Source organism: Scyliorhinus canicula, chromosome 3 (assembly GCF_902713615.1).
Source record: "Scyliorhinus canicula chromosome 3, sScyCan1.1, whole genome shotgun sequence".
Taxonomy (NCBI): domain Eukaryota; kingdom Metazoa; phylum Chordata; class Chondrichthyes; order Carcharhiniformes; family Scyliorhinidae; genus Scyliorhinus; species Scyliorhinus canicula.
In genome coordinates, this window is record NC_052148.1 from 200,265,845 (window position 1) to 200,291,675 (window position 25,831).

Genomic DNA, 25,831 nt, shown 5'->3' on the forward strand with positions numbered 1-25,831 from the left:
CCTTTTCTTCTGTCACACACCTTACTCTGCAATGTATACAGGTACCATTATCACAATACAACACAATCTTATGGCTTGGCAGCTCATTTGCAAACTTGGTCTGTTCCTTGTGAAGGAAGGGTCATGTTGCTCTGTTTCTGGTATTTAAGTTTTGTAATAAAGTTCCTTCACTTTCTATTCAGCATCTTTTCCATCGACCATGTTATCATATTGTTTCTTTTTTTAAATAACTTTAGAGTACCCAATTATTTTTTCCAATTAAGGGGCAATTTAGTGTGGCCAATCCACCTAACCTGCACATTTTTGGGTTGTGGAGGTGAAACCCACACAGACACGGGGAGAATGTGCAAACTCCACACAGACAGTGACCCGGGGCCGGGATGGAACCCGGGTCCTCAGCGCCATAGGCAGCAGTGCTAACCACCGCCACCGTGCCGGCCTATCATATTGGTTCTTGTGCATTTCTATTAGTGCGACCATTTCCACTATCTTGTTCTGGGATGTATAATCTCAGTTTCCTTCACTGTCCGAATTGCTGCTTTGTCTTGTTCTCTCCGGCGTAACTTCCTTCAACTGGGTGGCTCCATTGTTCCAATTTCTTTCTTTCATCGTCGGCATCAACGAATCTTCTGCTTGGGCCTGAGCAGTTCTTTTATTTCATACATCTGCTTTCTCCTCCGCCTGCATTTTGCACTCAGCCTCCACCAGTTACAGTTTGGTCAGAGCCAGTTCACGCTCCATCTCCTCTATCTTGACTTTGATCTGAAGGACGCTTCAATGAACTGACAATTTTAAATGGCCCATCTTTGTTAAAAGAGTTCTCTGTACGGAACACAATCTTCAACCTGTTTCCAAATTTGTTGCAACTCAGCTTTCTTTCCCAACTGTTGCTTTCACCCAATTGAGAATTGATTTGTTTGTATCCGATAATTAAGCTGTTCTTCTTGGTTTCTGACTCACATTCTCAGTATGCGCAAGTTCTACTCTGAGTACATTTGACTCCTGTCAACATTGCCCCTTCAGCATTCCAACCTTGATTTCCAGCTCTTTGTGAGAAATTCCCAGTCGACTGACATTTTTCGCCAGCTTAACACCGAACACATCGGAGTTCTTCCTCAAAACACTGCCGCTTTTTTTTCCTGTGAGGATAACTTTCTCTTGTCGAAGAGAATAACAATTATTTTTACTCCATTGCTCTGCTTTTGCAATCCATTCAGTTTATCCGTTTCTGAGTTTCCTCCCAGGTGAATCCATCATTCCCTTTGAACAACATTTGATAATGATCTCTCCCTCTCATGCTTTCAGCAAACTGACACTTTCCCTTTTGTTGTAGTTGCAACTAGATCTACGTCTCCGTTCATCATTTCTGCCGTCTTCTGATTATATTTATTCAGCGGTCCTTGTGAATTGCTAACTTGTTCCAATAATTGTGTTCTCTCTTTGAGTTTGTCCATTGCTAAGTCCTCCTCAGCACCCTCAAATACCAGACAGTTTCTGCCTCTCTGAAGGTTGCCAATTTCTCCGGTTCATTTGTGTTTCCAACACAATTGATCGTTCAGTTGGGCTTCTAGACAATTTCCAATAATGGCTGTGGTAAATGATACCTACACTTTGATTTCTGCCTCAACAGAATAGTGACTCTTGCAGTAGATGATACAGAATGTCCGACACGAGCGCCATGGATCAAATGTTTGCTGCGTTTCACTCTGAGACTAGTAGTTCTCTCACCCGTCACAAAACTGATAGCATCCATTACATGGGATTTCCTTGGCTCTTCAAGTTCCATGCTTTGACCACTGTTGTTGAGCTCTGCTTGTGTTTTTTCTCTCAACTCTTTTTACCTTTTATTCACATCTTCATGCTCTAACTTCAGTTACTTCACCACTTGCTGGTAAATTTTGTCCTGTTTCTTAATGGCCATAATCGATTTCCTAGCTATTTCCACCTTTTTCATCGAGCTTGTTTTTCTTTGAGCTTAAATATAAGTGGAATATAAACTTCTCATTTAGATTGGGGTCACAAACTATTACCTCAGTTTCTATTTCCTGTAGTTCTAGGTGAAGTTTATTCAACTATTTTTTTCTTCACTCTTATTACTTCAGCTGAGATTAATCTTACTTTCTGGCTAATTACAGCTTTATCATTTGCTTGTAATTTATTGAACTCTCAAAGAACTTCTCTTTACAGTGCATCAGGCTGGGAATGCAACGGCGTCTTCCTTTCATCCCTTCATTTAATGATGTCTTTCGGTGCCCTCCTCCTGGGGCCCATTGGTGCCCTCCTCCTGGGGCCTATCGGTGCCCTCCTCCTGGGGCCTATCGGTGCCCTCTTTCTGGGGCCCATTGGTGCTCTCCTCCTGGGGCCCATTGGTGCCCTCCTCCTGGGGCCCATTGGTGCTCTCCTCCTGGGGCCTATCGGTGCTCTCCTCCTGGGGCCTATCGGTGCCCTCTTTCTGGGGCCCATTGGTGCCCTCCTCCTGGGGCCCATTGGTGTCCTCCTCCTGGGGCCTATCGGTGCCCTCTTTCTGGGGCCCATTGGTGCTCTCCTCCTGGGGCCCATTGGTGCCCTCCTCCTGGGGCCCATTGGTGCTCTCCTCCTGGGGCCTATCGGTGCCCTCCTCCTGGGGCCCATTGGTGCTCTCCTCCTGGGGCCTATCGGTGCTCTCCTCCTGGGGCCCATCGGTGCCCTCCTCCTGGGGCCCATCGGTGCTCTCCTCCTGGGGCCCATCTGTGCTCTCCTCCTGGGGCCCATTGGTGCTCTCCTCCTGGGGCCCATCGGTGCTCTCCTCCTGGGGCCCATCGGTGCTCTCCTCCTGGGGCCCATTGGTGCCCTCCTCCTGGGGCCCATTGGTGCTCTCCTCCTGGGGCCCATTGGTGCTCTCCTCCTGGGGCCCATTGGTGCTCTCCTCCTGGGGCCCATCGGTGCCCTCCTCCTGGGGCCCATCGGTGCTCTCCTCCTGGGGCCCATCGGTGCTCTCCTCCTGGGGCCCATCGGTGCCCTCTTTCTGGGGCCCATTGGTGCCCTCCTCCTGGGGCCCATTGGTGCTCTCCTCCTGGGGCCTATCGGTGCTCTCCTCCTGGGGCCTATCGGTGCCCTCTTTCTGGGGCCCATTGGTGCCCTCCTCCTGGGGCCCATTGGTGCTCTCCTCCTGGGGCCTATCGGTGCCCTCTTTCTGGGGCCCATTGGTGCTCTCCTCCTGGGGCCCATTGGTGCCCTCCTCCTGGGGCCCATTGGTGCTCTCCTCCTGGGGCCTATCGGTGCCCTCCTCCTGGGGCCCATTGGTGCTCTCCTCCTGGGGCCTATCGGTGCTCTCCTCCTGGGGCCCATCGGTGCCCTCCTCCTGGGGCCCATCGGTGCTCTCCTCCTGGGGCCCATCGGTGCTCTCCTCCTGGGGCCCATTGGTGCTCTCCTCCTGGGGCCCATCGTTGCTCTCCTCCTGGGGCCCATCGGTGCTCTCCTCCTGGGGCCCATTGGTGCCCTCCTCCTGGGGCCCATTGGTGCTCTCCTCCTGGGGCCCATTGGTGCTCTCCTCCTGGGGCCCATTGGTGCTCTCCTCCTGGGGCCCATCGGTGCCCTCCTCCTGGGGCCCATCGGTGCTCTCCTCCTGGGGCCCATCGGTGCTCTCCTCCTGGGGCCCATCGGTGCCCTCTTTCTGGGGCCCATCGGTGCTCTCCTCCTGGGGCCCATCGGTGCTCTCCTCCTGGGGCCCATCGGTCCTCTCCTTCTGGAGAGTCTTTCACTGCTTACTCCGAGTCTGGTGTTGCCGCTTCCTTGAGGGCTTATTACCTCGTGCTGCCTACTCTTTGAGGTCTTCATTGCTTCCTTTGAGGGCTTGTGTTGCTTACAGATCCCCTTTTTAGAGTTGCCCTCTCTCTGGGGTCTTCGCTAATTCTTCTGTCCCTTTTCCTTTCTTCATTCTTGTGGTTGTTGCATTAAATGTTGTATAACATTAAATATAGTAAGAAGTCTTACAACACCAGGTTAAAGTCCAACAGGTTTGTTTCAAACACGAGCTTTCGGAGCACTGCTCCTTCTTCAGGTGACTGGAGAAGTATGATCCAGAAGCATTTATATAGACAAAGTCAGAGATGTTGGACAATGCTTGGGATGCGAGCATTTGCAGGTAATCAAATCATTACAGACCCAGAGAGAAGGGTAACCCCAAGTTAAAGAGGTGTGAATTGTCTCAAGCCAGAACAGTTGGTGGAATTTTGCAAGTCCAGGCCTGATGGTGGGGAGTGGATGTGATGCGACATGAATCCAAGGTCCCGGTTGAGGCCGCACTCATGCGTGCGGAACTTAGCTATAAGTTTCTGCTTGGCGATTCTGCGTTGTCGCGTGTCCTGAAGGCTGCCTTGGAGAATGCTTACCCGGAGATCCGAGGCTGAATGCCCTTGACTGTTGAAGTGTTCCCCGACTGGAAGGGAACATTCCTGCCTGGCGATTGTCGCACGGTGCCCGTTCATTCGTTGTCGCAGTGTCTGCATGGTCTCACCAATATACCACGCTTCGGGACATCCTTTCCTGCAGCGTATGAGGTAGACTACATTGGTCGAGTCGCACGAGTATGTGCCGTGTACCTGGTGGGTGGTGTTTCCACGTGTAATGGTGGTATCCAAGTCGATGATCTGGCATGTCTTGCAGAGATTGCCCTAGCAGGGCATTACACGTTACACGTGGAAATGTGGAATTACCACGTGGAACAATGCGCAGTTCGGAATGTTGTACCTCGCCAAACTCTGGGTGACTTTCCAGGGTAAGCAGTACTACTTCACTGCACCGGCAGAAGCAAACAAGTTTGTACACAAGCATGGGTTGGGAAGGCAACAACACCAGCAGTGAACCAGACCTCCAGTGAACTCGGTTAGAAACAAGAGAGACTATTTGCACGAGACTGATCTGCTTCGTCTTCGATCTGACGAGGAGTCTCAGAAGGGAGGGGGTGAGAGCAGTAGGATGCAGAAGGGGAGGGGGAGAGCGGGGAAGAGAAACGCAATGGTTGGGGGAATGATGTGAAGCAATCCCGGGAGTGGGAGCTGGCACAGGGATGTGTGAGCGAGGGGTGGTCTCGGCACAACTCCCGCCAGTGCCTGGCAGCAAGGGAGGGGGGGAGAGAAAACGCTACATGTGGGGAAAATAGGTGGGAAAACAGGAGGGGGACAGCTGGGGGGGGGGGGGGGGGGGAGGAGCCCAGGAGGATAGCCGAGGCATAGGAGGCAGGGGCAAAAGGCTGGCTACAACTGTTCACACATAGCGACAACCGGAAGAAGGGCACCAAAAACAGCCATTTTGGAGTTCCTCATACAAAGGGAAACCCCGGAGTGCAGGGGTGCATCCACATGCCATAACAATAATGGTGGCCATCTTGGTTGGCCACTGGACAAAGGGACACCCCGGAGTGCAAAGGCAGAGCCACATGGTGAGTACAGTGACCACAGCTATCTTGGATGCCTCCAATCAAAGGGGAACCCCGGAGTGAGGAGCATATCCACAAAGTAAGTATGGCTGACCCCCCATCAGGATAGTCATCTGGGATATCAGGGGACTCAACGGCCCGGTGAAAAGATCCAGAGTCTTCGCCCATCTGAAAATTCTGAGAGAAGACATAGTCTTCCTCCACAAGACTGACCTAAAGGACAAGGACCGATTATCGATAAGAAAGAGCTGGGTGGGACAGACTTACCATTTGTGCTATAGGATGAGAGCTAGTGGGCTGGTCATATTGCTCAATAAGAAGACAGCATTTACAGCGAACAAGACTGTTATGGACCAAGTGGGATGGTACTTCAGGGTTAGTGGTGTCCTGGAAGGGGCACCAATGGTCCTTGTAAATGAGTACACTCCCAACTGGGACAACACGGAATTCATGAAGAAAACCATGGCGGAAATCCCCAACATACACACACTCGAGGGAGGGGACCTTAACTATGATCAGGACCCAAGGACAGACAGATCAAACCCCAATTCGGGGGGAAAAAAAATCAAACATGGCAAAGGAATTGAATGTTTTCACGGACCAGATGGAGGCAGTGGACCCATGGAGGTTCACCCACCCAGGGGAGGAGTTGTCCTTCTCCCAGGTACACAGGGTATATACTAGGATTGACTTTTATGTAGTGGGGAAAGCGGTGCTTCCAGGGGTAGTAGAAATGCAATCGTAATCTCCAACCACTACGCGGATCTGAGGTTGGAGACAGGCCAGTCACAATGCCCCCCCCCCGGGAGGCTGGACACGGCCCTCCTTGCCAATGAAGCATTCTGCAAATGGATATCACAGATCAGAGACGGGTATGTTACCATCAACCAGAATGGGGAGCTCTCACCCTCCACGTTCTGGGAGGCACTGAAGGCCGTGTTAAGAGGGAAAATTATTGCTTACAAGTCGCTGAGAGATAGGAAGGAGTGGGCAGCCAGGTGACAGCTGGTCGACTACATACCGGAGGTAGATTGGCGGTACTCCTCGACCCCAGCACTGGAACTACTGATGGGAAGAAAAAAGCTACAGTTGGACTTTGCCCTGCTCTCCACTGGGAAAACAGTGTACCAGCTCTGCCAGACGTGGGGACCTTTTATGAACCTGGAGACGAAGCCAGCCACCTGCTGGCTCACCAGCTGAGAATGCAGGTAGCCATGAGGGAAATAGCCCAGGTTAAGGATGGTAGCGGTCGGCTAGTTGCAATGCCAGAAAGGGTCAACAAAGCCTTTGCAACATTCAACCGGGAGCTGTACACTTCCGAGTCTCCCTCGTGGACTGGACATGCCGATTGAAATGAAAATGAAAATCACTTATTGTCACAAGTAGGCTTCAAATGAAGTTACTGCGAAAAGCCCCTAATCGCCACATTCCGGTGCCTGTTCGGGGAGGCTGGTACGGGAATTGAACCGTGCTGCTGGCCTGCCTTGGTCTGCTTTAAAAGCCAGCGATTTAGCCCTGTGCTGAACCAGCCCCTATTGTGCGAGAAGAAAAGAAACAGGGCCTAGTAGCACGATTAGAACGGGGGGAAGTCATGGAGAATATTACCTCCTTGCAGGCGGGGAAGGCACCATGGGCAGACCTATTCTTGGCATAGTTCCGCAAAGAATTTGCACCAGAACTGGATCTGCACCTATGGAAGATGTTCGCAGATTCGCTAGTAAGGGGCACCCTGAAACCAACACTGGCACAAGCCTCACTATCACTGATACCCAAAAAGGACAAAGACCCGACTGAGTGCATGTCCTACAGGTTCATCTCACCACTCAACATAGATGCAAAGATCCTGGCAAAGTCCTTGGTGAGGCGGCTGGAGAGCTGCATGCCAGAGGTAGTCACAGCAGACCAATCGGGCTTTGTCAAAGGAAAGCAGCTAACAGTGAACATCAGGCACTTGCTGAATGTGATAATGACCCCATCCGGGGGAGAACACCAGAAGTGATCATCTCTCTGGATGCAGAAAAGGCCCTCGACAGAGTCGAATGGAAGTACACCATAGAGGTACAGGAACGGTTTGGGTTCATGCCAGGGTTCACCTCCTGGGTGAAACTACTATACAGCGCTCCCATGGCGAGCATGTGGACTAACACCATCATCTCTAAATACATCCAACTGCACAGAGTCACGAGTCTGGTGGAGGAAGTTAAAAGGGACCGGCAGAGGTGGGGCCCACTCCCACTCTCCCTCGTAGTGAGAATACAGACGATCAAAATGAATGTACTGCCCAGGTTCCTCTTCCTGTTTAGCTCCCTCCCGAAGAACATCCCCAAGTCCTTTTTCAAAACCGTGTACAAACTAATCATGGTGATTGTGTGGGGCAAGGGAAGAACCCGAGGATCTAAAAGAGGGTCCTACAAAGCAACAGAAACGTGGGAGGCCTGGCCCTCCCAAACACACAGTTCTACCATTGGGCTGCCACCACGGAAAGAGTGAGGGGATGGGTGAAGGAACCGGGAGCAGAGTGAGTGAAGATGGAGGAGAGTTTCTGCATACGGACGTTCCTCCGAGCCCATGCCACAGCTGTTCTCCCATCCCCCCCTGGCCAAATACTCGGAGTCCAGTGGTAGGTGCCAATATCCGGACATGGTACCAAATGAGGCAGCACCACAGGTTTATTCCCGGAATAATGGATGCCAACTTCAAAAGGTGGAGACAGGACAAGGGACACTGATGGTTAGGGAGATGTACCAGTACAAGGACATTGGGTAGCGACCCTGGGGAAACTCACAGAGGGGTTCCAATTACCACAAGGAAATGACCCGAGATACATTCAGGTTATAAACTTCCTCTGTAAGGAAACAACGATGTACCCCCAGAAACCAGGCACTTGTTAGTGGGAGAACTGCTGGACGCGGGTGACATAGGGAATGGAAACTGTATGGGTGACCGTTGGAGGAGGTACACTCCCCGCTGGACAAGACAAGGAAAAAATGGGAGGAGAAACTCGGCATAGAGATAGTGGGAAGACTCTGGATCGAAGCACTACACAGGAAGAACTTCACCTCCACATGCACAGGGCTGAGCCTAACGCAGCTGAAGGTGGTGCACAGAGCGCACCTAATCAGAACCCAAATGACTGGGTTCTTTGTGGAGGTGGAGGACCAATGTGAACGGTGTCAGGGAAGCCCGGCCAACCACCCACTTATTCTGGGCTTGCCCCAGACTTGTTGGGTACTGGACAACCTTTTGTGAGGCGATGTCCAGGTGTGTGGGAGGGTGGGTGGAGCCATGCCCAAAAGTGGCGGTCTTCGGGGTTTCAGATCAGCTTGAACTCTTTATGGGGTGGGTGGGGGGGGATGCCCTAGCCTTTGCCTCCCTGATCACCCACCGGAGAATCCTGCTCAGCTGGCGATCGGCAGCGCCACCCAAAGCGGCAGACTGGCTGACTGACCTGGCAGAATTTCTCAGGCTGGAGAAAATAAAATCTGCCATCCGGGGGTCGGAAGACGATTTCCATAGGACGTGGAAGCCATTCACCTACTTTTGTTTAATAAATTTAGAGTACCAATTCATTTTTCCAATTAAGGGGCAATTTAGCATGGCCAATCCACCTAGCCTGCACATCTTTGGGTTGTGGGGGTGAAACCCACGCAAACGTGGGGAGAATGTGCAAACTCCATACGGACAATGACCCAGAGCCGGGATCAAACCTGGGACCTCAGCACCGTGAGGGTGCAGTGCTACCCACTGCGCCACCGTGCTGCCCTGCCGTTCACTAACTTTCTCCAAGATCTGTTCTTTGCCGGCAACCAGTAGAAAAGGGGTGGGGGGGGGGGGGGGATACACAAACGAGGCATTGGACAAAGAGGAAAAGAAGAGAAAGGGGAAGAGTTAGCCGCAATACCCAAGTAAGGAAATCCCGAAGGGGACCATCGAAATGGAAAATTAGCAAAGAGGGTTTTGTCTCACTCTAGGTCCACCCACTGGCATAACCTCAGACTTTGTAAAATTGATTTTGTAACCCTTTTAACCACTTCAATAATAGCAAGAACAGAAACATCCGGCTTAGATACAAACAGCAACACGTCATCTGCACATAACGTGATCGTCTGCTGGTTCCCTGTACTGTGTAGCCGAAAAGTCAAAGAATCCTATGTAATTGCCTCGGCCACAGGTTCTACAGGTAAAGCAGACAATAATGTCCAAAAAAGGTGAGGTAGAGTTACGGGCATTGGGTGGAGGCGTAGGGATAGGGTGGACGTGTGGGCTTAGGTAGGGTGCTCTTTCCAAGGGCTGGTGCAGACTCAATGGGCTGAATGGCCTCCTTCTGCACTGTAAATTCTATGATTCGATAAACAGGGATAACGGGTATCCCTATCCAGTACCTCGCTAGAGGCAAACATTCTCAGTATTGTAACCATTCATAAGCACTGTGGCAAGAGGACTTTGATAACGAACCTGTAGCCACTTAACATACTCTCGTCCCAACTCAAATTTCTGTAGCATATAAAATAAATTATTTCATCCTACCCAGTCCAAAGCTTTCTCTACGTCTAAGGAAATCACTAACCCATCTAAGGCTCGTCTTTGAAAGACCTGAATAACATTCAATAATCTCCTGACATTGTTACACAAATTCTGGCCTTTAAGGAATGCCCTGGGTGATTGGCGGGAGAATTTCCTCCAAGCAGTGCACAACACTTTGGACAACAATTTCAAATCTACATTCAGGAGTGAAGTTGACCAGTAGGATGCGTCCACCTTCAAAATCAAGGAAATTCACTTATTGAAGCATCTGCTTCAAATGTGTGACATTGCATATCAATCTGCAGATTCATTAAAGATCTTTAAATTCCTTGTAAAATTCACATCGAAAACCATCAAGCCCAGGGACCTTCCCAGATTGAAGCTCCGTCATGACCACAGCCACTTCCCCCTTAGAAACAGCAGAATTCAGGACCAACCTTTGGTCTTTTTGAGATCGTTGGGAGCTTAAGAGAAAGTACTCCATTAGTGTCAGTGTATCCCGAGACTGGCCTGATTTATATAAATGGATATAAAAACCCTTAAATGTTTTGGTGATGTCCTCTATTTTAATCAGTCTATTAGCTTTGGAATCCAGCACAAAGGGATTAGCCCTAGTGTCTGCCCTTTCCGGAGGCAGAAAGGCCTGCTATCTTCTCGGTTTCATTCATTTAACTTTCATTCAAAGTTAAATTCATTTAACTTTTGTTTTGCAAACTTTAAACTCCTCTCGGACTGCTGAGTCAGCAAAATTTCCAGTGCTGCATGAATTGCACTAATAGCCATCAGTGACATGTGGTTAGGATGCCAACTATACTCCCTCTCTGCCTCAGCTAATTTTACTTCCAACTGGCTCTGCCACTCCAACATTTTGCACCTTTGTTTTTAATGCCACGTTATACAAATGATGTACCATCAATTCGACTCAAGACACAATTAGGATCTGAACTGTGGCTTTAATCAGCTAGTTGTTAGCCCGGTGGTCGACTACAGAGAATGGCCGACCGCCGAGAACACTGGGTACTTATACCCCGCCTCGGAGGCGGGGCCTACTTGCCTCTCGACCAATTGGAGAGCAGTCACATGACTAGTCCCAACCAATCGGACGAGAGGCACATGACCAGCCAGAGCCAATGGGAAGCCAGTGTTCTGCACCAATGGCAGTGCTCATATCCATACCACCACAACAAATTAGACCAATCTGGAGATGCGCTGACCCTTAATGGAGCTTGACAAACCAACGCCAGTATCCTTGCCTCTGGGTTGGGGGGGGGGTTCTGGTTACTGGGTGTTTTTGTCCACCAAGGGATTGAGGTGGCAACGTAAGCCCCCCCCCCCCCCCCCCACCCCATAAAGGAATTAGCCAATGCCAAATCAGCAACGTGCATGAAGACTTTACTAACAAAATCAGGGGAATAATTTGGTGGACCGTACACATTCATTATCGAGACAGATTCTCCACCAAAAGTCCCTTGACAATCAATATCTACCCCCCTTTCCCCTCACACAGTTCTCTACTTTGAAAGGTACATTTTTATTCACTAATCCTGCTATGCCCTGACTACTGGTCAAGAATGAGGCAACAACGCCTGCCCCACCAGTACCACTTCAACTTTGAGTGCTCCTCGTCATCAAAATAAGTTTCCTGCAACAAAGCTATGTCAACTTTCTCTTTTTTTTTAAAGCAGAGACTTTTCTCTTAATAGGATGAAATACTCCCGGCGCATTCCAGGAGAAAATGTTGAGAAGAGCTACTGCCATTGCTCAATCAGCCAGAGAAAATAAAGGATAGGATTTTCATTCCACATTCGGGCATGTATCAAAACATATCTCCAGGCGCACCAAAGGCACCATAGACACCGGCCACGATTTAACAATATAAAACAGAATCCTGTTTTGGGCAGGTTTAATGGGGTGTTTCTCGGCAGCGCTGAGAACAAACCCGCTATTAAACGGGACTCTGTCTCTTTCTCGGGTCTTGGTGAGGAAAGTCCTGTAATCAGGGTGCCATTCTTAAATGGCTCCCCGCAACCTCACCACCCCCAACCACAGCCTCCAGACCCCCCCCCTCCCCAATGCTCCAAATTACCTGCTCGGGGGTCCTCGAGCCACATTGTCCCATCTCATAAGCTCAGGGCACCTGGAGGCCCGATCACTAGTACAGGCAAACCGACACCCAGGCACTTCGGCATTGCCTGCATGGCACCACCAGGGTGGCACTGCCAGAGTGCCAGTCTAGCAGTACCAAAGTGCCCGGGTAGCATAAGGGGTGCCAGGGTACCACCCTGCCCAGAGCCTGACCACCCAGGGGCCTCCAATCATCTGGGAGAGCCCCCCCCCCCCCCCCAAGTGCCGCTACTCTGGTCCAAAACAAAAAATACACAAACAATTCACAACATTAGTTCTAGGGGGCCATTCCTCAGCACATGTGGACCTGTAGGGCACTCCCTATAAACTTTCCTTCATTACACTGAGGAGATATATACCTCAGAAAAGAGGAGAAAAGATAATCCAAAATGGCAGTGGGAGCCAAATGCCCCTTGTGGTGATAACCACTGTAGATATGCATACTTGCAGTAGGGGGATGTATGGCTGTACCTGTAATACAGGTTGTTCCGGTAAGCCCCTGCCGGCTAGCTCCACCCTACTGGGAGCTTGTGTATAAATATGCGTGTGAGTCACTCAGACTCTAGTCTTCAGTTGCAGCCGGAGGAATAGCATCACACAGCAATAAAGCCTCGATTGTACTTGTCTCTCGTCTTTGAGTATAATTGTTAGCACCACACCCCTCCCACATTTTGATCCTACCCGTGAAGACCTAAACCATTCACCCACCTCCCAGCAGTGGCGCTAAACATTTTTATCATGATTAAAGTAAGGAGACTTTAAATCATAGATTATCAGCATAAATGTACGGATAAGAAGAAAAGATGGATATCTCTCATGCAGCCCTACTACCAAACCACAGCGCACCCCATAGCTGGAAGGAGCACTCTGAAGGGTGTTTTCTATTCAAGGTAAGTGAAAGTCCCTGAGACTCTTAAGGATAAAACATTCATTATAGCGCTCAATTTCTACACCTCCCTGCTAATATGATAAATTGCAAGATCAGGCAGGAAGCATTATAGCAGGGATAGAGTCCGGATTTTTCAGTGAGCTGTAGATTGTTATTCCAAATTATTGCCTTCCATAGAGTTCACAAAAGCCGAGGCACTAGCTGGATTATCGAATGTCTTTATGGAATTGTCAGATACCATGCTCAGTCTCACAGGATTAAGCTGGGCGTAATTCATTCCAGCAGCCTTGAGTTGTTTTCTAACTTCACCGAAGCCTCTGAGCCTCTGTTGCATGGCCACCAGGATGTTTTTGAATAAAGAAACCCTCGCTCCCCCATGGAGCCAGTTCCTGTTACATTACTTGAAGTAATATGTGTTACTCATTTGTTTATGCTGAGAAGCTCTTAACTTTGATGATAATGAATACCTGAAGTCGTCCAGTGATAACAAATCATTTATTGAGTAACTAATCAATTAACTTGTGAGTTTGATTCTTTAATAATTTTACCAGCAGTTAAATTAAACAAAGGGCCAACGCAGTGGCACAGTGTTTAGCACTGTTGCCTCACGGCGCCGAGGTCCAGATTCGAACCCAGTCCTGGGCCATTGTTCGTGTGGAGTTTGCACATTCTCCCTGTGTTTGCATGGGTTTCGACCCCACAACACAAAGATGTGCAGGGTAGGTGGATTGGCCACACTAAATAGAATTTACAGTGCAGAAGGAGGCCATTTGGCCCATCGAGTCTGCACCGGCTCTTGGAAAGAGCACCCTACCCAAGGTCAACACCTCCACTCTATCCCCATAACCCAGTAACCCTACCCAACACTAAAGGCAATTTTGGACACTAAGGGCAATTTATCATGGCCAATCCACCTAACCTACACATCTTTGGACTGTGGGAGGAAACCGGAGCACCCGGAGGAAACCCACGCACACACGGGGAGGATGTGCAGACTCCGCACAGACAGTGATCCAAGCCGGAATCGAACCTGGGACCCTGGAGCTGTGAAGTATTTGTGCTATCCACAATGCTACCATGCTCTAAATTGCCCCCTAATTGGAAAAAAAATAATTTGATACTCTAAATTTATTTTTTTTAAATTAAACAAGACGGAATTAGATTAAACTATGAATTTTATACTTGCACTCTGAGCTAACTCTACACTTCTGTTCTCTAGTCACAACACACCTGAAGAGAGCCGGAAAACAGATTAAGCTTGTATTTATACCCCCTGTTAATGTTGCCCTTTCGTATTCATCTGACTGTACTGACTACACACTAACCCTTTATGTATATACATATACACTACAACACGCCTCACCGCTTCCAATAATCTTTGGCGATCCATCAAGTCATGAAAATGAATAATTATGTTCTGGGGACATTGATTGTCACTGGGCCACAAAGACAGGATACAATGTGCCCTTTCCAACATAATACGCCCAGCTTTTGTATCCAGCTTAAGAAACCATGGCCATCAGTTCTCAAAGAATTTAATCGGGATCTCGCCCTCTACTCCTTCTGGCAAAGCAACGACTCGCACATTTTTATTCCGGCCTTGGTTCTACAGATCCTCCAGGATTTCTGACACCAAGTAGCTATTTCACCAAGGATTACAAGGGGGCTTCAGCTAAAGAAGTTACATTTTTGACAGTCAGGCTTCTCTCCGCTATATCATTGTATTGGAAACAACCGGTAACACAACAGTCACCAACACACCTTCCTCTCGCTAGAAGACAACATGATGTACAACTGGAGATAGCAGGAACTAACCGGAGGGGAATGGGCAAGTCCTGTCTCCCATAAAGGAGTCAGTGCTGGTCAATATTGGGACAGCCATTACTGAGGCCATGACAAGGATCATGACTGAAACCATCGAAAGATGACGGTATTCTCATAATTAATCCTTTTCACATCTCGCTTCCCTCTCATCTTGCAGTTTCTTCCTACAAGCTGAAGATGTTTTAAGCATGCACATCTTACTTTCCTTCCTTCCTTGAACCACAGCTTTATTTTTGTGCTTCTCTCCTTTTCAGATACACAAAGACTGAAACCTGATCAGAGGAGGAAGAGTAAGAAGACATCACTCAATTTCATATTTTCAGCCATCAACTGAGATACTGACACAATGTTTAGTTTACAAATAAGAGGTGGGATCTTGAATATGGTGAGACACCGGGCACGATTGTCCTACAGCCAGGGTGCAGGCAAGAATAGTCCAGATGCCAACCTGAAAGCCTGTGGTCAACATTGAGCAGCATGATCTAAGTCAGGCACCAATTTGATGCAGGGCTTTGTGAAGATTCTGGAGCCCCATCATTTCTGGCATGGAAATGGTTACCAACACTTGTAGACTTAACCATGATGCATTATCAGATGGCTGATGCCACAATTTTCATTAGAGCATGAGCAGCAACCTCCTAATGGCTGAGTACTGCAGTGAAAGCTCAGATGTTGCTTTGCAAAGTTACCATAAACTGTTGCCATGTTGGCTATGCATTACAGTGTGCAAAAGGCCTGCAGTGTATCACCGCAATCCATCCTCTAACTGATTACTAGGCTTGCTGTGGCAATCATAGAATTTATCATCGAATTTACAGTGCAGAAGGAGGCCATTCGGCCTATCGAGTCTGCACCGGCCCCCGGAAAGAGCACCCTACCCAAGGTCAACACCTCCACCCTATCCCCATAACCCAGTAAACCTACCCAACACTAAGGGCAATTTTGGACACTAAGGGCAATTTATCATGGCTAATCCACCTAACTGGTACATCTTTGGACTGTGGGAGGAAACCGGAGCACCCGGAGGAAACCCACACACACACGGGGAGGATGTGCAGACTCCGCACAGACAGTGACCCAAGCCGGAATCAAACCTGGGACCCTGGAGCTGTGAAGCAATTGTGCTATCCACAATGCTACCGTGCTGCCCCTAGAGGATGGCAGTGCCTTCATGGAGCTCTCTCAGTATTCATGTTTCCACCCCTGCCACTCCATCTGTCACCTGTCAGCCCAAACTACTGCTGCCAATGCGGAGATGGAACAGCCTGTAGTCAGGCCTTCCAGACCCAGAGTTTCTCAGTGTTGTCCTCCAAGGTCACTTGCCGTCTCCTCCATTGAACGTCAGCAGCCTTCCAGCAGTCATGCTGCAGCCACTGGAGTCACAAAAAGTGGGGTCAGTTGGACAGGCAAAGGCAGACCGAGGCGGATACTAAAGGAATATCAGTATTGACTTTTATATACAGAATAGCATGACTGCATTTATAAACTTGGTTTGCAATGTTTAATTTTTGTTGGCTTTTTATTTTACATTGTGGTTGCTGTGATGGTCAGAGACAGAGGGAAGGTAAGATATGGGATAGTTAATAAATGGGGAATTGGGGTTTCAGTTACTAGTATTACACTGGGCGGAGTTCCTCACAGCCAGCCATAGACTATCTTATCACGAGTTCACAAGATATAGGAGCAGATTTAGGCCATTTGGCCCATCGAGTCTGCACCGCCACCCGCCGGCGGAGAATCCAGCCCCTTAAATTTACTCACCAGCATCCACCGCACTCTGGGGTAGCGAGTTCCTTAGATTCACAACCCTTTGGAAAAAGTAGTTTTTCCTCAACTCCGTTTTAAATCTGCTACCTCTTAGCCTAAGACTATGACCTCTCGTTCTAGATTGCCCCACTAGTTACTCCTCCCTTCCTCTCTGCCTCCTCATGCTCCTGTTCCTCAGCTGCTCATTGTTTGGCTGATGACAAGTCTCCCCATGATGATAATATTGTGCAGTATGCAGCAGACCATCCTTCATCTTGATACCCATTCTGCTAAGTACTGCAGGCCTCCTCCAGAGCAGTCCAGGCAGCAGAAATATTGTTTTGAACACCCCAGTGATCTGCTGTATTACATTCCATGTGCCAGCATGGATTCCATTTTACGTATGTGCATGGGTCATCAGCCAAGTAGTCAGTAAGTAACCTTTGTCACTCATTAGCCATCCTTTAGTTTGCCATGATGGCTCAAATGCAGTTGGCACAGAATGAAGGCAAAATGCTTCCTGATACCAGGATACAGGGCATTGACCTACATGAGTCACAATCTATGATCACACAACAGCTCGATATTGAGGGAGTGGAATTCCTTTTGGTTCCTGTATAGCATAGAGATGATATGCGGTGTCTATAAATCAGCGTGTGCACGGTGTATGGCACCATGGTGAGATGTGCAATCCTAGAGAAGCCACATGTTCCTTCTTCCTCCTTCTCTCTGTGAATAAGAATGAAATGTAGTTGGCTCTCTTTAAGGAGAGAATTGCAGTGACCTCCCTTATGAAACTGTGAACGGCAAACAGTCAGATGTTCCAACTATCATCAGCTCCAGTTTGGATGGGGCCAGATGCATTGAGGTTCATTGCCCCGTCACTTTCACAGCCACCAGCAATGTGGTCTTTGCCCTGCTGTAGTTGCAATTGTGGTTACAGCAGATGACATATTTCAGTGAGGCCATCCTTACAAATATCTTGGACGGCCCAGTGGCACGGTAGTTAACACTGCTGTCTCACAGCGCCAGTGACCCGGGTTCAATTTGGGCCTTGGTTACTGTCTGTGTGGAGTTTGCATGTTCTCCCTGTGTCTGCATGGGTTTCGTCTGGTGCTCTGGTTTCCTCCCACAGTCCAAAGAAGTGCAGGTTAAGTGGATTGGTCATGCTAAATTGCCTTTTATTGTCCAAAGAAGTGCAATAGGTGGGGTTGTGGGATGCTGGAAATAGGGCAGAGAAGTGGGCCTAAGTAGGGTGCTCTTTCAGAGGGCTGGTGCAGGCACGATGGGCGGAATGGCCTCTTTCTACACTGCAGTAATTCAATGATTCTATCCCACACATTGGGTGGGATTCTCCGATCTCCGACGCCAAAATCACGTTCGGCGATCAGCCTGAGAATCCCCGTTCGTGAGAAAATTGGGGGCAGCGCCACTTTCGCGATGAAGCCCACCCCCCAATGTTCCGCCCCAGACCGGCCGGGTTCCCGACAGTGTCACGTGTGCTTTTTTGTCGGGAATTCGGCGTGGCGGCTGTGGACTCAGTCCCGCACCGCCACAGTCGTGAGAGAGCCAATCCGTGGGCAGGGGGGACTTTGGCAGGGGCTGAGGGCACTGTTGGGGGGCAGTCCGGGGGGCACTATTTGGCCGGGTCCGCCATCGGCCGGCGCCATGTTGCACTGCGCTGCCGCTGCAGGCTGCCGCCGTGCACATGCACAGCCACGGATCCGGCAATTCTCCAGCCGTATCAGCAGCTTTGAGCCGGGTGCTCTACACTGCCTATCTGCTAACCCCCCACCAAACAGAAGATCGATGGCCATTTTGCGCCAATTTTTCCTACCCCGGCGTTAGGACATAGCCTGAAAATCGGAGAATCCAGCCCATTGTTGCTTTTTAAAAAAAAAAAAATTTTTTATTCAAATATTTGCCTAATATCAACAACAAAAAGACAGATTTTTTTTTACAAAGAACAGAAAGAACAGTCCTCCCCCCCCCCCCCCCCCCCCACGCATACACAGCGGAAGAGATAAACTAACACCCATCATTCCCCCAATACATCTGCCCGTCCCTTCAATAGACAGGACAGAACCCCCCCCCCCCGCGTATACACAGAAGAGGAAATTAATTAATGCCCGGCAGTCCCTTCCACCCTCCCTCCCTCCCTCCCTCATGGCTGCCACCTCCTGAAAAACCCCTGCACTGATCCCCTTAGGGCAAATTTCACCTTCTCTAGCTTGAGAAACCCTGCCATGTTGTTGACCCAGGCCTCCACGCTTGGGGGCCTCACGTCGTTCCCCTGAAGAAGAATCCTCTGCCGGGCTACCAGGGATGCAAAGGCCAGAACACCGGCCTCTTTCGCCTCCTGCACTCCTGGCTCCTCCGCAACCCCAAATAATACTGCGAGCCCCCAGCCCAGATTTACCCTGGATCAGCCCATTGTTCCTTAATGAGGAAGGAGAATTGCTTCATGAATATCCTGGTAGGAATGAGCACTACAAGGGCAATTAGGGATGGGCAATAAATACTGGTCTAGCCTGTGACATCCACATCCCATGAATCAATAAAAAAAACTTGCTGAGGGTCACTCCTCTTTCTCCCTCTTCCAGCAGCTCGTCCTGCTGCACTACACATGTCCACTGCGCATTCTCTAACTCGTGCCGAATTTCAAAGGGAATCTTCACATATGCACGATGTCTGGGAGTAACTTGTTTGTGCAGGAGCCTTAAAGTCCTGTGGCCATTCTCTGCGTATGCCCTCACACCTTTACCAACATGGCATCTGATGCAATTGACCACAAAAGTGTGCGCACGCACCACAGACACTACTTTGGAGGTTTAGAGACTCTTGTAGCACTCCAATAAAATGGGCAGAAATTATGCCAATTTCTTGTCCATGGAGTTTAACCAGCTGAATACGTAAAGTATGGGGAAAGCTGAAAAGACTAGATCAACGGGTAACATAGAAGGGATCCCAAGAGTAGTTCATGAACATGTAAATTATGAAAGAATAGTCAAAGGGAGGATGAGACTAATTTGGAACCAAAAAGAGATCTTATTATGGAGGCAGAGGGCTCAGTTGAGGTATGAATTAAATGCTTGAAATCTGTTTTCACTAATGATGGGAATGCTGCTAATCTCACAGCAAGGGAGGAGGCAGTAGAGTAATGTGACAGGATAAAAACGAGATAAAGGTACTTTAGTTGGCAGTGTTCGAAGCAGCAGAGTGACAGTCCAGATGGGATGCTGAGTCCTAAATTGCTAAAAATCAGAGTGAAATTACAGAGGCTCTGGCCATAATCTTCCAATCACCCTCGCTGAAGCACAGTAGGATTACAAATGTTACATCCCTGTTCAAAAAGGGAAAAATGAGAAAGCTGGCAACTATGTGCAGGTTAGGTGGATTGGCCATGATAAATTGCCCTTAGCGTCCAAAATTGCCCTTAGTGTTGGGTGGGGTTACTGGGTTATGGGGATAGGGTGGAGTGTTGACCTTGGGTAGGGTGCTCTTTCCAAGTGCCGGTGCAGACTCGATGGGCCGAATGGCCTCCTTCTGCACTGTAAATTCTATGATATAGGCTAATTAGCTTATGGCTGGTATTGAGAAAACTTTCAGAGATATTAATCCAGAACATAATTAACAGGTGCCTGTATAAATGTGGGTTAATAAATAAAACCCAGCATGGATTCAAAATTGTGCTTAACTAGCTTGATTGAGTTGATGGATGAAATCGAGAAAGTCATGTGGTTAATGTTATGTACATCGGCTTTTACAAAGGAATTTGAAGTACCACAGAATAGACATTTTTGTTCAATTAAAGTCCATAGGAGTAACATTCCGTTAATCCCATGGACTTCAATTTTGCAGAAATGCTGTCTGCATGTGAAATTGGCTAAGAGACAGAAAGCTTAAGGGAGTAGTGATGAATGGCAGTTTTTCAGACTGGATGAAGTGCATCCCAAGGGTCAATATTGGGACCACTGCTTTTTCATTTTATCTATTGGGTGACTGTGAGTGCGGAGTTTGTATGTTTTCCCTGTGTCTGTGTGGGTTTCCACGGGTGCTCCGGTTTCCTCCCATTGTCCAAAGATGTGCGGGTTAGGTAGATTGGTCATGCTAAATTGTCCCTTCGTGTCCAGGCATGTACAGGTTAGGTTACGGGGATAAGATGGAGTAGGTGGGGAGTGGACTTGGGTAGTGTGCTCCTATAGAGGGTTGGTGCAGATTCATTGGACTGAATGGCCTCTTTTTGCACTGTAGGGAATCTATGAAGGATGTGGGATTTTGGTTACATTAAGAGACTCGAGAAGGTAGGGTTATTCGTCATTAGAACAGGGAAGGTCGAGGGGAGCTATATTTCAGGTGTTGCAGAAAGATCCAGAGTCAGAGGACAAAGGTTTATGGTAAGAGGGAACAAAAACGGGAGTCAACATAAGGGAATTGGATCAAATTCTTGAAGGGAGAAATTTTTTTAAATAAATTTAGAATACCCAATTCATTTTTTCCAATTAAGGGGCAATTTAGCGTGGTCAATTCACCTACCCTGCACATCTTTGGGTTGTGGGGGCGAAACCCATGCAAACAGGGGGAGAATGTGCAAACTCCACACGGACAATGACCCAGAGCTGGGATCGAACCTGGGAAAAGGGAGAAATTTTGCAAGGTTATGAGGAAAGGGCAGGGGAAGGGACTAATTGGATAGTTCTTTCAAAAAGCTACCACAGGCATGATGGACTGAATGGTCTACAATTCTGCTCTACGTTCTGCTCTAGAATTTGGATTTTGTGTGTTTCTTGGATTGTAACCAATTCCTCAGGTCCTTGTTTGTACCTGAATTGTTGCCGCTAGCTGGTAAGCGTTAATATATGTGCTGGTTAAATGATAAGCAAGGGATGCTTTTCAGTCTGTGGAGGGACTTACCATTAAGGAAGGAGCAGGATCAGTTCCTACTAGCTGTGGGCAGCCTGTTAAATACTTTGAATTCCCATTTCAGTGATAGGATTTGAATTTTGGAAGAATTCCGAAAACGAAACTGGGATGAAAAGTCTGTGTATAGGTGGCTGGGGAGATGTTTGCAGAATTTCCACAGATTTCTTTTAAAATTAATAACAGCTGCATCAATATCCCACATTATAAGCAAGAGACACAGCACGTGGTATCACAACTGTCAAGACAACGAGAAGCAGAAAGCTAAATTGCTCTCTGCTGCTCGGCTCATATTTCTATTTACAGTTCATCTCACAGTCCTAAACTTAACTACTTTTCCTTCAAAGGAAAGAGTGTGTTTCAACATCTTTAGTGCTGATCCTTTAATTTGTATATAAAGCAACCAACCAATCTAGGCGTCCACAGAAGTCTTTGAATATCCCAGAGTGAGGAAAAAGAACACCACTATTAACTACAATATTCCAAAATTAGATATCCCTCCTGAATAAAATACATTTTTACTTTTGGATGCATAGACCATTGAATAGTACCATAGGATCCCTACAGTGGAGAAAGAGGCCATTTGGGCCATCAAATCCACGCCAACCCTCTGAAAGAGACCCTAACTAGGCCCATACCCAACACTATCCCTGTAACCCCACCTAACCTGCACATCTTTGGACACTAAGGGGCCATTTTAGCATGGCCAACCCACCTAGCCTTAGACAGTGGAAGGAAACCCATGCAGACACGGGAAGAAAGTGCAAACTCCACACAGACAATCACCCAAGGCCGGAATTGAACCCGGGTCCCTGGCGCTGTGAGGCAGCAGTGCTAGCCACTGTGCCACCGTGACAAATACAGAAAGAAAAACAGCCTGATTCCCATTGAGTGGTATTCCTAGCTTTATACTTCAATGTGGAATGATGCAGACTACAAATTACTAGTGTAATTCAAAAGAAGTTTGAGAATATACTGAAGACAGGTTAACTTAACCTTTGTCACCTGTGTTCGGGTCAGTTCTCAAAAAAGATCTTTTCTGCAATATCGAACTGCCTATTTCTTTCCATTTCGTACCTGAAATTTGGTGTGCGTCCCACTGGCATCTTTATAACACAAGCAGTCGCCCCTTATAAATGCAGGAAATGGCCATTTGATAGTGTGTTGCACTAGTCTGTTGACGGAGTTAACATTGAGATACCAGTGAAACCTCATCATTCCCATCCAATTAGCCCTTTTGTCTTTTAGATGACCTTTTATAGGATTCTGTTTAACTAATTTAACACAAACATTCACCAGTACACTGTAAACTATAAACTGAGGTTCTGTAACACACATGGACCCAGATCTTCAGGCATCCAGATGGTCATACCCTGGCGGTATTTGGGAAGACGTGCTGGGGGACCTCTCGGAAATTCCTTTGCAAGGACTCCATGGGAATTACCCAGTAAGTTTCAATTTCTGGTGGGCAGTTCCCTGGTGTCCAGAACCCTCCAAAACCACGTCTAACTTTGAGCTGGAGTTGAAGACTTTGGATGGTTCCAATTCAATTACCAGAATATCTACCCAGGAAATATTAGACAGGAACAAACCACATCTAACACCTGGGCAACTATACAACTGACACCCCCAACCTCCCATTACCACCTTCATGACCACAAACACCCCCTCACACCCCCACAATGCCCCCAACATTCCTGACCCACCAAACCCACGACCATCTGACTCCACTTCCTACCCTCGAATCTCCCCAGCCGGACCTCCCAATCTCACCAACCTACTACCCTGCTGCCCTACCTAGTTTGCACCCCACCTGCTCGATCATCCTGTCACCCTACCTAGTTGGTGCCCTACCCTCCATGCCACCCTATCTACCCCGCCACATACTACCCTACCACACTGCCACCCTACCCACCCTGCCACCTACTAATCTGTCACACTGCCACCCCATCCACCCTGCCACCTACTACCCTAACACACTGCCACCCTACCACCTACCAATCTGCCATCCTATCCATCCTGCCACCCTGCCCACATGGCACCCTACCGCCCACCCTATCCGCTTACCTCACTCACATTCATTCATTAACACAATGTCCCAAAGCTTTTAATTGTGTTAGTGCCTTGTTCAGATTGGTGGGCTTGGGTCCAACCCCACCCTGGGGAAGAGGATGTTCCTCCTCTCCTCAATGGCTTCCAGCATCCGGTCGATCTCCGACTCCGGGAACCTTGGAGCAGGTCTTTTAGTAGCCATCTTCTTGGCTGAAGCACTGCCAAGATGGGTGCCCTGCAGCACAGCATCAAGGACACACAGACAATGCGGAACCACATGCAGGCACAGTACCCACTTCAAACTTCAACTGTCCTTGCAGCACATGGACACCAGCTGACATCGAACAGCACAACGGTGAGCCCTGGTATAGCAAAGAAATGCCTGAAGCCAAATAAAACGGAACCACTTCCTTCAAAACTTAATCGGGAAGCTGGGCTGGGAGCAAAAGCCGGTAAAACATTTAAACAGCACAAGCTCAAAACAAAGAACACCCTACATATCAAAGACGGCGATACAGCAGAATCAGCCAAGAGACTGTTAGAAACTTTTTAAAATACCGGACACTTTAAAAAGAAATTTTGCATGTGTACAATGTGACCCATTTTAAAAATTCAAGTATTTGTAAATAGTTCATATGTGCATGTAAATGATTTAACAATCATCTTGCAAAAGAGAAGGATGTAAATGATATGTAGAGTATCATCTGTGTATAATTTAATAACTGAACTGAAAGATAGGTGCCATATGCAGAGACTAAGATTCTAGCATCTGACCACTAGGTGGCGTGACAACAGGAGAACATTACTGGAACACACGAGGTGTGCAGCTTAATGTGGCTAGCAGACCCAGAGACCAGTCACATATCTAGTGGCTCCTTAGTCAATAGTAATTAATACTAGTTAATCATAATTATTTGTATTTAGCCACAGTATCCAACTGTACTTATCGTTCACATCGTAGAAATCTTTATAGTGTTTAGTTAGTTAATAAATAGTTTTGTTCTTTAACAAAGCCGTATGTTCTCTAATTGATTCAACCACAAAGACATCGTCATCCGTGAACATAGAGAACATGACACATGCCACCTTTGGTTTGCCAATCATTTTAAAATAGTAGCATCTGGTTCACAACCTTGCACCAATGGGAACAGTTTCTCCTTATCTATTCTATCCAGACCCCTCATGATTTTGAACACGTCTATTAAATCTCCTCTCAATCTTCTCTTCTCAAAGGAGAAAAAGCCCAGTCTAACTTCATAACTGAAATTCCTCATCCCAGGAACCATTTTCACAAATCTTTTCTGCACTCTCCCCAATGCCTTCATGATCGTTAATATTCAACACAATACTCTGGTTGAGCCAAACATGTGTATTGTAAATATTCACCATATCTTCCTTGCTTTTGTATTCTTTGCCTCTACTTATAAAGCCCAGGTCCCTATGTGCTTTAATAACCACTTTTTCAACCTTCCCTGCTACTTGCAACAACTTTTGCAAACATACCTCCAGGAATCTCTGCTCCGCCCACACCATAAGTCTACTCTCGATTATCAGCAAAGTGATGGGATGTGTCATCGAAAACTCTATTGAGTGACACTTACTTCGCAATAACCTACTCACTAATGCTCAGGGCCAGTCAGCTCCTGACCTCATTGCAGCCTTTAGTCCAAGCATGGACAAATGAGCTGAACTCTTTTGAGGTGAGGTGAGAGTGACTGCCCTCGACATCAAGGTAGCATTTGGTTGAGTATGGCAGTAAGGAGCCCTAACAAAACTGAAGCCATGGAAATCAATGGAAAAACTCTCCACTGGTTGGAGTTATACCTAGCACAAAGGAAGATGATCGTGGTTGTTGGACATTAAGCCTCTCAGTCCCAGGACATTGCTACAGGAGTTCCTCAGGGTAGTGTCCTGGGCCCAACCATCTTCAGTTGTTTCAATGACCTTTCCTCCAACATAAGTTTAGAAGTGGAGATGATTGCACAACGTTCAACACAATTCTGCAGAGATTAACTCATATCCTGACTCCCCTATCCTGACTCCCCTAAGTCTGTCCACCATCGACAAGGCACAAGTCAGGAGCATGATGGAATACTGTCTAATTTCCTGGATGAGGGCAGCTCCAACAACACCCAAGAGACTTGACAGTGTTCAGGTCAAAGTAGCCTGCTTGATTGGCACCTCTTTCACCACCTTTAATATTCACTCTCTCCACCACCAATGCACAGCTGCAACAGTGTGTCCCGTCTATATGATGCACTGCAGCAACCAAGGCTCCTTTGACAGCACCCTTTAAACCCTCAAACTCTACAACCTGGAAGGACTAGGGCAGCACA

General features: G+C 48.0%; 1 protein-coding gene across 1 annotated transcript; it reads right to left on the minus strand.

The window, feature by feature from the left end:
• Positions 1 to 2,233: 2,233 nt before the first annotated feature.
• On the minus strand, positions 2,234 to 23,697 carry LOC119963657 (S-antigen protein-like). Its single transcript, XM_038792977.1, has 2 exons — positions 23,602 to 23,697; positions 2,234 to 3,721 (listed from the first exon to the last, which is right to left on the minus strand). The coding sequence occupies exons 1-2, from the start codon at positions 23,695 to 23,697 to the stop codon at positions 2,234 to 2,236; spliced, it is 1,584 nt and encodes a 527-aa protein (XP_038648905.1).
• Between the last annotated feature and the right edge of the window lie 2,134 nt (positions 23,698 to 25,831).